This window comes from Podarcis erhardii (genome assembly GCF_964252035.2).
Source record: "Podarcis erhardii genome assembly, chromosome: 7".
Lineage (NCBI taxonomy): Eukaryota > Metazoa > Chordata > Lepidosauria > Squamata > Lacertidae > Podarcis > Podarcis erhardii.
In genome coordinates, this window is record NC_138511.1 from 91259406 (window position 1) to 91273519 (window position 14114).

The 14114-nt window shown below is 48.9% G+C and overlaps 1 protein-coding gene across 1 annotated transcript; it reads left to right on the forward strand.

Annotated features, from left to right (window-relative positions):
• The first annotated feature begins 554 nt into the window (after positions 1-554).
• LOC309345951 (mRNA decay activator protein ZFP36L2-B-like) lies at positions 555-10055 on the forward strand. The gene is made up of 2 exons (XM_081869469.1): positions 555-666; positions 9191-10055. The coding sequence occupies exons 1-2, from the start codon at positions 613-615 to the stop codon at positions 10052-10054; spliced, it is 918 nt and encodes a 305-aa protein (XP_081725595.1). The 5' UTR covers positions 555-612; the 3' UTR covers position 10055.
• The last annotated feature ends 4059 nt before the right edge of the window (positions 10056-14114 follow it).

The window sequence follows — 14114 nt, forward strand, 5'->3', positions numbered from 1 at the left end:
GACACGCTTGGCAAACCCACACTGGGATCAACTGCTGCCCGGAAACCAATGTCCCCACTGTGGAAGGACGTGGGGATCCAGAATTGGCCTCCACAGTCACTTACGGACTCACTTTTAAAACCGTGTTTATGGAAGACAATCTTACTTGGCTACGAGAGATCACCAAAGAAGAAGACGAAGAAGACTCATTTCTGCAGCACCAAGAGTTCTGCATAGCTCAGAAGCCTGCACTTCTTCCTTTCATTGAAAAGCACAGCTCCAGTTAAGGAGCCCAGGTGCTTTGCTGCTCTTGGGCAAAAAGACCTTCCACAGGTATTCATTCCTCCCTCTCCATCCTGTTCCTTTTCTCGCCCCCCCCCCCCTTCCATCCCTCCATCCCACCAGATTGTTAGCCCCCTCCTTGCCCGGGACTTCTCCCGCCCCGCCCTCCCCGCTTATGCCCCGCCCACTCTGGACCAGGAGGCGTGGCTCCCCCCCCCCCCCCCAAATCTGAGATGGGAGGCTTTTAAAAGAGCCGCTTCAGGGCTTTCTGGGTTTTAATCGGTTCTCCCTGGCGGGGAGGAGGGTGGGCGATTTTTTTAAGAGCCAAGACGCTTCCTGGAGGAGGAGAAGATGCCCTCGTATTTCCCGAGTCCTTTCCACGAGCTGGATGATGCTCTCTGCAAGGTAAGGTGTGTTTTTGTAGGATGCTGGAGTTGGTCTTAACTGCTGGACTTTCCCAGAAGTTCAAGAAAAGCGCTTTTCTGACGGTTTATTTTTAGCCTTCCTCGTGTTGCTTAAGCCTCTGCAAACTCACTGCCCCTTTTTTTAGCTACCAGAAACCTTGGTAGTTAAAAATAGGGGGGCAGGAGAAGGCAGAGAGTACTCTGAAAACTCATTTAAAACAGTGTTTTGTTTTGTGTTTTGTTTTGTTTTGTTTTGTTTTGTTTTGTTTTGTTTTGTTTTGTTTTGTTTGCTGAAGGACTCTGCCCCTATTTTTATGGAAGCTCTCAAAGTGTTTTAAGGAAATTGCAGCAAGCTCTTTCCCTCCCCAGCTGTAACTTCGCTTGCAAAAAATAAAATAAAATAAAACTTCCGATTACTGGGCCAGATCAACAGGTCCAGACATCACTCAGCGTTGTCTAAGAATGCAAGGATACCCCAAAAGTCTTTTGCTTTTTCCTGACTTGCTTGGTGCATGGAGCGACTTTTCTGGATCACTGGATCCCATCACGATCTGTTATGTGCGTGGAAGGAATCCGCTCTCCTCTGGAGAGACTTCCTTCTTGCAGGGGGCAGGCACCACTGAAAAAACTGACCCCTCGCTTTGGGCCTTTATCCTGAGGCGATTTTTTTGCAGCACTTCTTTTCAGTCCACCTGTTGTTCTTCATCAAACCCTCTCCTCCTCCTACCTCACATTCTCTCTCTCTCTCTCCTCTTTCAGCATCCCATTTGCAAGGTTCCCTTTGGAACTCCCTGCCTCTTGATAATCAAGCAGGCCCCTTCGCTGTCCTCTATTTTGTGTGTGTGGGGGGGGTGTCTACTAAAAACGTTTTTGTTTGGGCGAGCCTGGTTCCAGCATTTTAAAGTCCGATAGTCGATGAACCTGGGACCTGATCCCTGGGATTTCCACCACGGAGGGAGGGTGGCAGAGGGGCCTTGCTTTTAAGAAATTATGGGGTGTGTATAAAGCAGTGTCTGGGTGTTAAATGGGGAGTTTTTGAGTTTTGGTAAGGGCTCCCTACCTCCCCATAATTTGAGCCTTGGCTGAGCCCCAGGCGGTATGTCTCTGTTCCGTTGGGGCCCTGAATTCGAATCGAGGTCTGCTTTTAGATGATGCTTCCTTCCTGCAAAGGTGAAGGAGACTTTGCCCCGCGAAAGGGAGGGAGAGATTCTGCACATTGCCTGCAAAATGGAGATGCACCAGGGGGTGTTGTGGACGTCACGCTGTGCCTGGACTTCATATCCCAGAAGCCCTTGCTACTGGAGGGTGCCATGTTGGCTGTGGTGCCTGACCGCATGTGAACTGGGGCAGCATCCTGCTGTGTTGTGTGGTGCTGAGTCCCAGGTCAGGGTGCACAGTTAGATATCCAGAGAGGTTCCCTGTTTGCCTATAGCATCTGCTGTGAACATGCTGGAAGGCCTTCGGCACAGAGATTCCCCCTCCTGGTTCTTGCCCATCGGGTAATCGTGCTGGCCTACCTTACAGGGTTGTTTGTAAGGTAGAGATGGGGAACCCTCAGGAGTTCAACATCAATTGTGTTTCCTGCTTAGAAGCAAACATTGAACACAGCTGCATGTATAATTTTGTGTGTTTGGGAAAAAATAAGGACCTAGCAGCTTTCCAAGTTAGTTAACAGTTTCCCTGAAGGGCAGCTTCTAAGTAAAGGTGTAAGAGCCTCTCCTAGCCTGCCAGAATTGGAGACCCTTTGGGACATCAGTGCCCCACTTAGTCCTTGATCTGCTTGCAGAAATAAAGAGGTTATGGATGCATGCAAGTATTGGACAATGGTCTGCGACTGGTGGGTTGGGACCCCTTCCTGGGTCATGGCCTGATCCAAGGTGCAATTCTCCAGCAGCCCTACAACCGTGCAAATATATGGTAAATGACTGAGAAATTGGCCCCAAAATACGCATTAAAGGTGGGCCCTGCAACTGTAAAATGTTGGGGTCTGCCGGGTTAGAACTCCTGGCTGCAAGTTTGGAAGTGTTTGGTTCAAAGCTATCAACTTTTCCCTTTTCTCACGAGGAATCCTATTCGGAATGATGGAATTTCACATTAAAAATAAGGGGGAAAGTTGACAGCTATGCTTCAGTCGGTCAGGGCATTGCTGCTAATGTTGTATACAAAACAATGTCCGTGTTGCAATGAGAGAGAAAGAGAAGCGAAGTAAAAAACAACAACCCCAAACACACCATTTATCTTGTGCCTAATCGAGAGTTCTTAACGTACAGGAAATATTAGCAGCATAGGAAGGAAGGGTTTGTGGTTTGGCCTCGAGGGTTGGGGCGCAGGTTGGGCTGGAGGTGTTTGCATGTGATGGTATTCAGAGTGTGGAAATTTCCATCACAATTGGCGGTGACTCTAGGGAGCCATTGTGGTGAGACTTTTGTTCCCAATGCCCTGTCTGTTTCCCTGGCAACCCAAGTATTGACCTGTAGCATATGGTCCTCCGTTGTGGGATAAAAGCCACTATTCAGAGCAAGATTTGCATCTTAGGGGCATCTGGAGATACTAGCGGTGGTGGCTGGTACCTGCTGGGCAGAGCAGGGCGATGTCTGCATCACAGGCGAAGCATTTCACACGCCGCGTGGGCGCTCGCCCACAATAAGGTGCAAAAAGAGTAAGGAGCTGAGTTTCGTCCATGCAGAGAGAGAGATCCCAAAGGAGAACTCTGCTGGATCATGGCAACAGCCCATACCGCTACTACTACTACTACTACTAATAATAATTAATAATATTTTATTATTTATACCCCGCCCATCTGGCTGGGCTTCCCCAGCTACTCTGGGTGGCTTCCAACACAATATTAAAATACAGTAATGCATCAAACATTAAAAGCGTCCCTAAACAGGGCTGCCTTCAGATCTGGTAGTTGTTTTTATCTTTGACATCTGAGAAGGCCCTCTGCCTGGTTCCCTGTAACTTGGCTTCTCGCAGGGAGGGAACTGCCAGAAGGCCCTCGGCGCTGGACCTCAGTGTCCGGGCACAACAATGGGGGTGGAGATGCTCCTTCAGGTATACTGGGCCTTTGAGGCCGTTTAGGGCTTTAAAGGTCAGCACCAACACTTTGAATTGTGCTCAGAAACGTCCTGGGAGCCAACATAGGTCTTACAGAACTGGTGTTATGTGGTCTCGGCGGCCGCTCCCAGTCACCAGTTTAGCTGCCACATTCTGGATTAGTTGTAGTTTCCGGGTCACCTTCAAAGGTAGCCCCATGTAGAGCGCATTGCAGTAGTCCAAGTGGGAGATAACCAGAGCATGTACCACTCTGGCAAGACAGTCTGTGGGCAGATAAGGTCTCATCCTGCGTACCAGATGGAGCTGGGAGACAGCTGCCCTGGACACAGAACTGACCTGCGCCTCCATGGACAGCTGTGAGTCCAAAATGACTCCCAGGCTGCACACCTGGTCCTTCAGGGGCACAGTTGCCCCATTCAGAAACAGGGAGTCTAGTCCAGCACCCTGTTCTCAGTTTCCTAGGGGAACTATAGGAATCTGGATAGACTGCCTCTGCACCTGGAGGTTCCATAAGAACATCGGAAGAGCTGGGCTGACAGATCGAGCCAATGGCCCGTCTAGTCTAGCCTCCTGTTCTCACAGTGGCCAACCAGATGCCCACTGTGGGAACCCGCAAGCAGGACCTGAGTGCGAGAGCAGGTCTCCCCTCCTGGGGCTTTCAGCAGCTGGTACCCAGATGCATTACTGCCTTCAAATGCGGACACAGCGCATAGTCATTATGGCTAGCTGCCATCAACAGCCCTCTCCTCCTCTAATCCTCTTCTAGAGCCATCCAATTTGGTGACAATCCAGTTCCCCTGTGGCAGGGAGTTCCATAGTTTAACCATGTGCTGAGTCAAGAAGGTAAAGGGACCCCTGACCAACTCTGGGGTTGTGGTGCTCATCTCGCTCTATAGGCCGAGGGAGCCAGCGTTTGTTCGCAGACAGCTTCTGGCGAACCAGAGCAGCGCACGGAAACGCTGTTTACCTTCCCGCTGGAGTGGTACCTATTTATCTACTTGCACTCTGAAGTGCTTTCGAACTACTAGGTTGGCAGGAGCAGGGACCGAAAAACGGGAGCTCACCCCGTCGTGGGGATTCGAACCGCTGACCTAGAGATTGGTGTGAACGGAAGCAGAATTGCTGGGTGCACTGTGCAGGTTGTGTCTGGTGTGTGTGTATGTGTGTGTGTTGGTGTACCAGCCCAGCCCACCCCTCACCCAAAGCAACCCTCCAGATAAACAATTTGCTTGCTTACTGCATTGGGAGGTTTTGGTCATCCCCGAAATGACATTCCTCTGCCTCTATTACAAGGCTAGAACGTTGGACGATTCGGGACAGATAAATGGAAATCCTTCTTGACTCAGCTAGGGGGTGTGGGTGGTGCTGTGGGTTAAACCACAGAGCCTAGGACTTGCCAATCAGAAGGTCGGCGGTTCGAATCCCCGCGACGGGGTGAGCTCCCATTGCTTGGTCCCTGCTCCTGCCAACCTAGCAGTTCAAAAGCACATCAAAGTGCAAGTAGATAAATAGGTACCGTTCTGGCGGGAAGGTAAACGGCGTTTCCGTGCGCTGCTCTGATTCACCAGAAGCGGCTCAGTCATGCTGGCCACATGACCCGGAAGCTGTACGCCGGCTCCCTTGGCCAATAAAGCGAGATGAGCGCCGCAACCCCAGAGTTGGTCATGACTGGACCTAATGGTCAGATGTCCCTTTACCAATAATAATAATAATAATAATTAATAATAATAAGTTTATTATTTATACCCTGTCCATCTGGTTGGGTTAACCCAGCCACTCTGGGCTTGATTACAGCATTTCTAAAAAAACACCAAGCGTTAAAAACCTCCCGATACAGGACTGCCTTCAGATGCCTTCTAAAAGTTGTGTAGTTCTTTATCTCCTTGACTTCTGAAGTGAGGGTGCCACTACCGAGAAGGCCCTCTGTCTGGCTCCCTGTATCTTTGCTTCTCACAGTGAGGGAACTGCCAGAAGACCAGTAGTTCCAGGGGGCCTTCTTGGTGGTGGCGCCCGCCCTGTGGAACGCCCTCCCACCAGATGTCAAGCCAATAAACAACTATTTTACTTTTAAAAGACAACTGAAGGCAGCCCTGTTTAGGGAAGTTTTTAATGTCTGGTGCTGGACTGTTTTTAATATTCAGTTGGCGGCTGCCCATAGTGGCTGGGGAAACCCAGCCAGATGGGTGGGGTGTAAATAAATTATTATTATTATTATTATTATTATTATTATTATTATTATTATTAGACCTCTACCTGGGGTATTTCAAACACTGCCAGGGAGCAAAACATTAAGATGCCTCTGCTGCCCCTTGGCCACACTGGTTGCTGAGAACGATGGGAGCTCAAGTCCGTCAATATTTGGAGAGTCTCGCATTCCTTCTCCTTGATTTCTCAAGTGCTGGGCCAGGCAGGTGTCATCCGCCCAGCGACCAGATGGAGATCCATTTAGTTAATAGCATCCTCTGGGGCGAGCTGCCTCCGTCCAAGGGATTTGCAGAGGGAGAATGCGGCTACCAGCTCGCCCCTTGCGGAGGAAACCCAGGGAGGGCTCAGAGCGGCTGGCCTGGGCTTAGACGTCGCCGGATTGCACAGCTCAAAACAATTAGCCCACGGGGAGGGCGGGTCGGCCGGCAAATTGCTTCCTCCTCGGCGTCACTTGGCGCAAGAGAGTAGCCCTGGTCCCTGGAGGTCAAGCGTTGAGAACAGGAGAATTCTTTGCCTGCGGAGAAGTGTGGAAGCCGTAGTTGCATCAGGGACTTGCATGGAATTATAGAATCGTAGAAATGTGGGGTTGGAAGAGACCCCGAGGGACATCTAGTCCAACCCGCTGCAATGCAGGAATCTCAGCTCAAGCATCCATGACAGATGGCCACCCAACCTCTGCTTAAAAACCTCCAACGAAGGAGAGTCCAATCTCACGAGGGAGACTGTTCCACAGCTCAGAAAGTTTTTCCGAGTGTTTAGTCGGAATCTCCTTTCTTGTAACTTGAAGCCATGGGTTCGAGTCCTGCCCTCCAGAGCAGGAGAAAACAAGCTTGTTCCCTCTTTCATGTCATGGCCCTTGAGATGTTTGAAGATGGCCATCATAACTCCTCTCAGTCTCCTCTTTCCCAGGGTAATCAGTATGTTTGCGAGCACAGTTCAAAGTGTTGGTGCTGACCTTTAAAGCCCTAAATGGCCTCGGTCCAGTATACCTCAAGGAGTGTCTCCACCTCCATCATTCTGCCAATAACACTGAGGTCCAGCTCCGAGGGCCTTCTGGCGGTTCCCTCCCTGCGAGAAGCCAAGTTACAGGGAACCAGGCAGAGGGCCTTCTCGGTGGTGGCGCCCGCCCTGTGGAATGCGCTCCCACCAGATGTGAAGGAAATAAGCAGCTGTCTTATTTTTAAAAGACACCTGAAGGCAGCCCTGTTTAGGGAAGTTTTTAATGTTTAATGCTGTATTGTGTTTTTTTTAAATTTTTAATATTTTTATTGATCAGTTTCCACACAACAAATTATCAAACCATATCATCACATACATTATTTCCCCCCCTTCCCATCCCACAAGGACTTCCCTCAGTGCCTCTCCCTGATTTCTCTTCACATATTTCCCCTGCATATTATAAAATTGTTATCACGTTATCAACCAATAAATTTGTGTGTGTTTATTCAAAACTTGCCAAGGAGTCCAGTTCATTTTGTTGTCTTTTCAGATAGTTTGTAAAAAGTTCCCATTCTTCTTTAAAGTCACAGTTGTCCTCATCTCACAATTTGTAAGTCAGTTGGGCCAGTTCTGCATAATTCATCAATTTCTCTTGCCACTGTTCCTTCGTCGGGATTTCCTCATTCTTCCATCCTTGTGCTACCAAGATACTTGCTGCTGTTGCAGCATACATAAATAAATTTTTCCTTTTCCTTGGCAGGTCCTGCCATGTATTGTGTTTTTAATATTCGGTTGGGAGCTGCCCAGAATGGCTTGGGAAACCCAGCCAGATGGGTGGGGTATAAATAATACATTATTATTATTATTATTATTATTATTATTATTATTATTATTATTTGTTATCATACCCAACTCCTTCAACCATTCTTCATAAGGCTTGGTTTACAGACCTCTGGTCATCTTTGTTGCTCTCCTCTGCCCGCCTTCCAGCTTGTCAACATCCTTCTTAAATTGTGGCACCCAGAACTGGACACAGGACTCCAGGTGTGTTCTGACCAAGGCAGAAAAGAGTGGGATTATTACGTCCCTCGATCTGGACTTCTGTTGATGCAGCCCAGAATAGCATTCGCCTTTTTTGCTGCTGCATTACTCTGTTGACTTGGGTTTAGCTCTCCCCAGGGAGTCTAGCCTGATGCCTTCATTACTTATCTTCAGCTCCCAGGTGAAAACCTTCCTTTTTCACCAGGTCTGTGGCTTTTACCATCTATGGCCTTTTAGAGTGAGTGGGGTGTCTTGATTCCTGCATTGCAGGGGGTTCGACTAGATGACCGTTGAGGTCCCTCCCAACTCTACAATTCTATTCTATTACAATTCTGTCTCCCACCCCCCTGGCTTTAATGTACCATATTTTTCGCTCCATAAGACGCACCTGACCATAAGACGCACCTAGCTTTTAGAGGAGGAAAACAAGAAAGAAAATATTCTGAACGAAACAGTGGGTGTATGATTTTTGTGGTTCATGCTGTGGCCACAGACATGTGATTTGACGGTGAGTTTGGGCTAGCCCAATGCAAAAATCCTGAGGATCCATGTGGATCCGTGCTTTGTAACCACGTTTTTTGCACCATTGCAGCCCCACGCAACAGTGGGTGCATGGATTTTTGGGTGCAGGCTGTAGCCCTGGACATGCTATGTGATCTGATGGTGAATTTGGGTTGACCCAATGCAAAAATCCTGAGGATCTATGGGCTTTTACCGCCCCCCTCCCAGGCAGCCTCCTTTATCTCTAGTGTCCCTTATCTCCCTCCCGATCGCTTACCGATCAGCTGCTTCCTTTCAACACCCCCTTCCCTCTTGTTTGCCTCAGTGTCTTTTCCTTAGCTGGAGCAGTTTTTTGCTCCTCCTTTTCTTCTAATTTCTCTCCTTATTGCTTTAGTCTTCCTGTTTCCTGTTTTGCTGTCTTTACCTCCCCCCTCCCAGGCAGCCTCCTTTATCGCTAGCGTCCCTTATCTCTCTCCCCAATCGGCAAATGATCGGTGGCTTCGTTCCAACACCCACTTCCCTCTTTAAAAAAAAAGAGCATGATCTGCTTTTTGCCCCTGGGCAATTCGGCTCCGGGGACCACGCATTCGCTCCATAAGATGCACAGACATTTCCCCTTACTTTTAGGAAGAAAAAAGTGTGTCTTATGGAGCGAAAAATGCGGTAAGTTATGTTTGGGTTTTCCATTTTTCTGTACATCGCTTTGAGTTGCCTGTGGCCAAAAAAACCAGCGACTGATAAATTCAATTCTCATAATATTCCCCCAATTCCCTCCTTCGTAGACGTTCCTGAGCCTGAACCTGAACGAGGACGACAACAGTCCAGATGCCAGATGTTTCCTCCGCTTCCAGCGCACCTTCTCCGCCTGCCCTGTCGCCCTCTCGGCTTCCAGCTTTGAAGGAACCGGCTGTGTGGTGCACCCAGCCGACACCGTCGCTCCCCACGCGGCCACGGCTGGTCCGAGCGACCCAGCGTGGCCCCACCAGCAGCCGTGGGGCCGGGACTCTGAGCTGCCGCCCAACTCCCTCCAGCGCATCCCCTTCCGAGCGGACCGCTCGACCAGCCTGATCGAGGGCTGCTGCCGCGGCGATGCCAAGCCACCCTCGTCCCGCTACAAGACGGAGCTGTGCCGCACCTTTGAGGAGAGCGGCGTCTGCAAGTATGGGGCCAAGTGCCAGTTTGCCCACGGCGCGGCCGAGCTGCGGGGGCTCAGCCGCCACCCCAAGTACAAGACGGAGCCTTGCCGCACGTTCCACACCTCGGGCATCTGCCCTTACGGAGCACGCTGCCACTTCATCCACAACGCAGAGGAGCGCCGCGTGCCGCCCCCGCGGGCACCCTTGCCAACCCGCCACTGCCCCACTGCCGACCCCCGCCTTCCGGAGACCTCCTTCCCTCACGATGCCCTGAGCCAGCCGACTCTCTCCTGTCCCCTCCCCACTGCCGGGGCCGCTCGGGGGTCCCTGCCGTGCCCCTTTGCCTTCCCGGCCCTACTGACGCTGCAGAAAAGCCTTTCTGCCGACTCCCTCTCTGACCAGGAAGACTCGGGGAGTTCGGGGGGCAGCAGTGGGTCAGAATCCCCAGGGTTGGGCCCGCTGGGCCGCCGGCTGCCCATCTTCAGCCAAATCTCCGTCTCCGACGACTGAAGGGGCGTTTCGAGGTTGGGAGGAGAAACTGAGGCATGGAGAGAAAGATGCGAGATTTCCCTTGTCCGCACCCAGAGAGAGCTGGAGGCAACTAGGAACCCCTGCTCTTTGTGTGTGGACGCCCACCTGACTTTTTGCCTCTGCTTAAACAGGTTTGCTAGGTTCCCACACCGATTCAAAAACCTCATCAACCTGTTTATCCAGAGGCAACAGTGTGTGTTTTTGTATGCTTGCACACCGATTCAAAAACCTCATCAACCTGTTTATCCAGAGGCAACAGTGTGTCTTTTTCTATGCTGTTGGGGGGGCAAGAGGTGTGTCCTTCTCAGACCACTTCCAGCGCTCTTAAAAATGGTCTGGTTTCTCTAGATATCCCGAGTTGTTTGGGAAGACTCTTTTTTTATGCTGTCGATGATTTGATTTTTTTAAATATAAAAAACCTGACGTTTCTCAAGCAATGGACTGAGATGAACAACTTCTGCGCTATATTGCTGGTTTTCTCTGCTCGAGGGAGGGATTGAGGAAATTATATGCAGAGTGAGAAGGACTTGGAACCACAAGAACAGACAATGTTCTGCTTGCTGCGATAGTTTCACAGAGAGTAGCCAGGGATATGTGGGAAGTCTGGAGCAAAGCCGACTCCGTGGAACTTGGCGAGATTTTTTGTGGCATCCAGGAGGATGTTTTTTCCGCCGGGCTACTCACATTTTCTCAGGGTCAACTTGGTGCTCATATTTTAGACTACAACTCCCATTATCCGTAGTCATCCTTGCACCTGGCTGGGAGTTGTAGTCCAAAAGCTCTGGCGTGGGCACCAAGTTGGGGAAATCTGGCTTAGGGCCTTGGCAAAAAAAAAGTATTGTGACCCGTGACTTATTGGGTTGTCTCTGACTTCAAAAGATTTGCAGGACTTTATTTCGATACCATTGGGATGTACTCAACCAAATCCTACACAGAGTAGACCCACTAGCATTCAGGGACCTAAGTCGGCCGTGTTCCTTATCTCCAGTTGGTCTACTCTGTGTAGCGCTAGCATTGGATACGACCCTGAATGTTGGCTCCTGTTTCCATGCGAGAAGAAACCGACGAATTTGCAGCTACCCGTGCTTTTTGTCTTTTTGTTGTTGCAATATGGAAAACCGTAATTTTGGTGGTTGCTCCACCCCCCACCCCCCTAAAAAGCCTTAAGCAAGGGCTTTCCTTTACTGTGTTGTTTCAGCTGAAAATCTGGCAGCATGCAAAAACGGAAAGCCAAGAACTTTCTGACTACGGGCGGGCAGAAAAGCTGGAGGACGAAACTGACAGAACGAAAAACTTAAACTGACAAATACTCGCCTGCCAAGATATCTCTCTCTCTCTCTCTCTCTCTCTCTCTCTCTCTCTCTCTCTGTCTGAGGGGGTGGGAGAAATGGGGGAGAAGACCTCAAAAACTGACCAGAGGCCAAAAGCATTTTTAATTTTTAAGGGAGCGGCGACGCATTGGAATCAGAACTCTTCCCACAAATTTGGGCGCTTAGAGGAAAGAATGTTGGATGTTTCTGAATGGCTGGGTGAGGGAGAAGGCCCGGTGGGTGGGGAGAAGAGATTAACGGCGGGTTTCGCATTTTCTCAGGCCAAACACCCAAGTGCTTCTTAATTTATTCATTTTTGCAGAGCAGGTTGGGAAGAAGATGAGTTGGGTCCAAGGATGGAGGCCAACTGCAACTGGGATTTTCCCATCAGCCCTTGCAGGGTCTGATGGGAGATGCTGTCCCAAACATCTGGAGAGACCCCAGATTGCGTCTTGGGCTGGCCCTCCGGTTTTTGCAACGGAAACAGCAGCCCTTCGCCTTCTTCTTTCCAGGGCAAGCGTGTGGCTTGTTTGGAAACTCTCAGTCGCACTAGTATGTCAACACAACACTGGTTTTTTGGGCTCATGCCCGGGTCTCTGGCGCGTTACCTGATAAAAAAGATCTAGAAAACAGTGTCTGCAGACTCAAAAATGGGTTGAGAGGGTTCCCCGTTACGCCATCGCCCCTGATGCAAAAAACTGCTAAAATCTGTCTTTTGAAACCGCCTTCAAGTCTCCAAGATTGAGGGGGGGGGGGAGAGACGGGGAGGGGGGTCGTTGTCTGTCTCCTGCATTAATTCTCTCATCCCCTTATTGCACAGCCGGTCTTCTTACAGAGCCAGACCACTTGTGCCCTTCACAATAATGCTTCTGTAGTGGGGACAGGATTAGCCCCCAAGTTTGTGTGTGTGTGTTTTAAAAAAAGATATTCTCTTCAGTTTTTTTGAAGAAAGTGCGGTATTTCCCCCACAGGGACGACGACGACTTCTTTTTTTCCTTTAAAATATAAGGGGGAATTTTGCAGGTTTGGATTATGTTGCATGGAACAGGAGGAAAGGAAGGGTTTCCGTTCTCGAATTCCCTTTCAATCTCCATTTGTACACGAGTGAGGGTTCTCATAATTTTTTTCAGGAGCTTGGTGGGCGAATTGCACCTCTCATAACCGAGCTAATATTTTTGTGCACCGGAAAACAATCCTTAATCTCGTGCTGGTTTTGCATCTCATTCTTCCAAGGAATGTTTGATGTGTGGAGCACAGGAACACATTGTGTTGCCTGAGATTGCGGGCGATTCCTACCTACACAAGTTCTGTGTATGGAGAAAGCATATCAGGAGATAAACTGTCTCCAGGGAGTGGGAACCTCGGAATTCGCAAAACTCCACCCTGAATCCTTAATATATTGTAAGCTATTTATTGCATCCTTTTTAAAAAATATATATGAACATTATTTCTGATATTTGGAACCAAATATTATTTTTTTCTCCTTTTTATAGAAGTGCATAAAAAGTTCTTAGTTTATCTGCTAACTTTAAAAATTGAAAAAGCCAACGTCTGCCTTAATTTGGTGTGTGCCGGGGGAATATTCAGTATTAACTTATTGCTTGTTTGTGTCTTTTTATTTATAGAGTTGTCTTCCCCTTTCGTTAACGGGTTTCTGTGTTAATCAGAACGACTTTTAAAATGGATGTGTCTGCATTTCCGGTTTGATCCTGTCATAATAAAGTCTGTCTAAATTTAAACTCTCTCGTCTTGATTTTTTTAAAAAATAAAAAACTCACTCTGAACCTGCTGGAACCTACTAGGGTGCTCAGGCAGACTTGAAGGTAAATGTGGGTGAACTCTGAGCTCCACGTACATGGATAAAATATTTTCTACGTTTTTAGCTTTTCTTCTTTTTTAAGCTGCATTTTACGGTCTTTATTTGCAAAGCCGCCTTGAGTCTGGGCTAAACTTAAAGGCAGGATAGAAATGTAAATGATAGTGAATTAAGAAGCATCAACATTCTTCGATCAAATCCAAGCCTGCGAGGGTCGGGTCTTGTGCAAGGCAAGATCTCACCTGCGTTGAATTTGTGCAACCCTCCCCAAAAATAACCCTCTCTTTTTTTCGCCTCCAGCCACACTGCAAAATCTTTTTGTGCATTTTCTCCAGGCCTCGCCAGCTGCTTCTTTGAATCCATAACAGATGTTCGGGGCTTTGCAGCGCGTTTCCCCAGCGATCCATCTTCCTGCCCTGCCTCCCCCTTTCTTGCGAGAACAAAAGGCGTGCTTATTTTATTTTATTTTTAAAGGAAGAATCGCTGTCCCCTATGATGTCGGGATGCCCAGAGATTCTCAAAACCACCCCCCCACACACACCCCGGCTCGCCTTTCTGCCCCCACAAAAGTGCACAGCCTTACGGAAATGGCCCCAGATCACAAAAGCCCCACAGGAGAGGAGGGGTTCAAATAATCCGAACCTGCAAAATTCCCCCTTATATTTTAAAGGAAAAAAAGAAGTCGTCGTCCCCTCACCCTAGACTACTGATCACACTGCTATCCCAGAAATGAAAAATAAAACGCTACTACTTTAGGGAAGCGTTTAATGTTTGATGCATTACTGTATTTTAATATTTTGTTGGAAGCTGCCCAGAGTGGCTGGGGAAGCCCGGACAGATGGGCGGGGTATAAATAATAAATTATTTTTATTTTTATTTATTATTTCTAAGAGATCTGTTTGCGTGAGGACTG

What these genes read in the sequence shown, in the direction of transcription:
- LOC309345951 (XM_081869469.1), top strand. Translation starts at nt 613, where the DNA reads ATGCCCTCGTATTTCCCGAGTCCTTTCCACGAGCTGGATGATGCTCTC. An exon ending in TGGATGATGCTCTCTGCAAG is followed by an intron (nt 667 to 9,190) that starts GTAAGGTGTGTT and finishes CCTCCTTCGTAG; the next exon opens with ACGTTCCTGAGCCTGAACCT.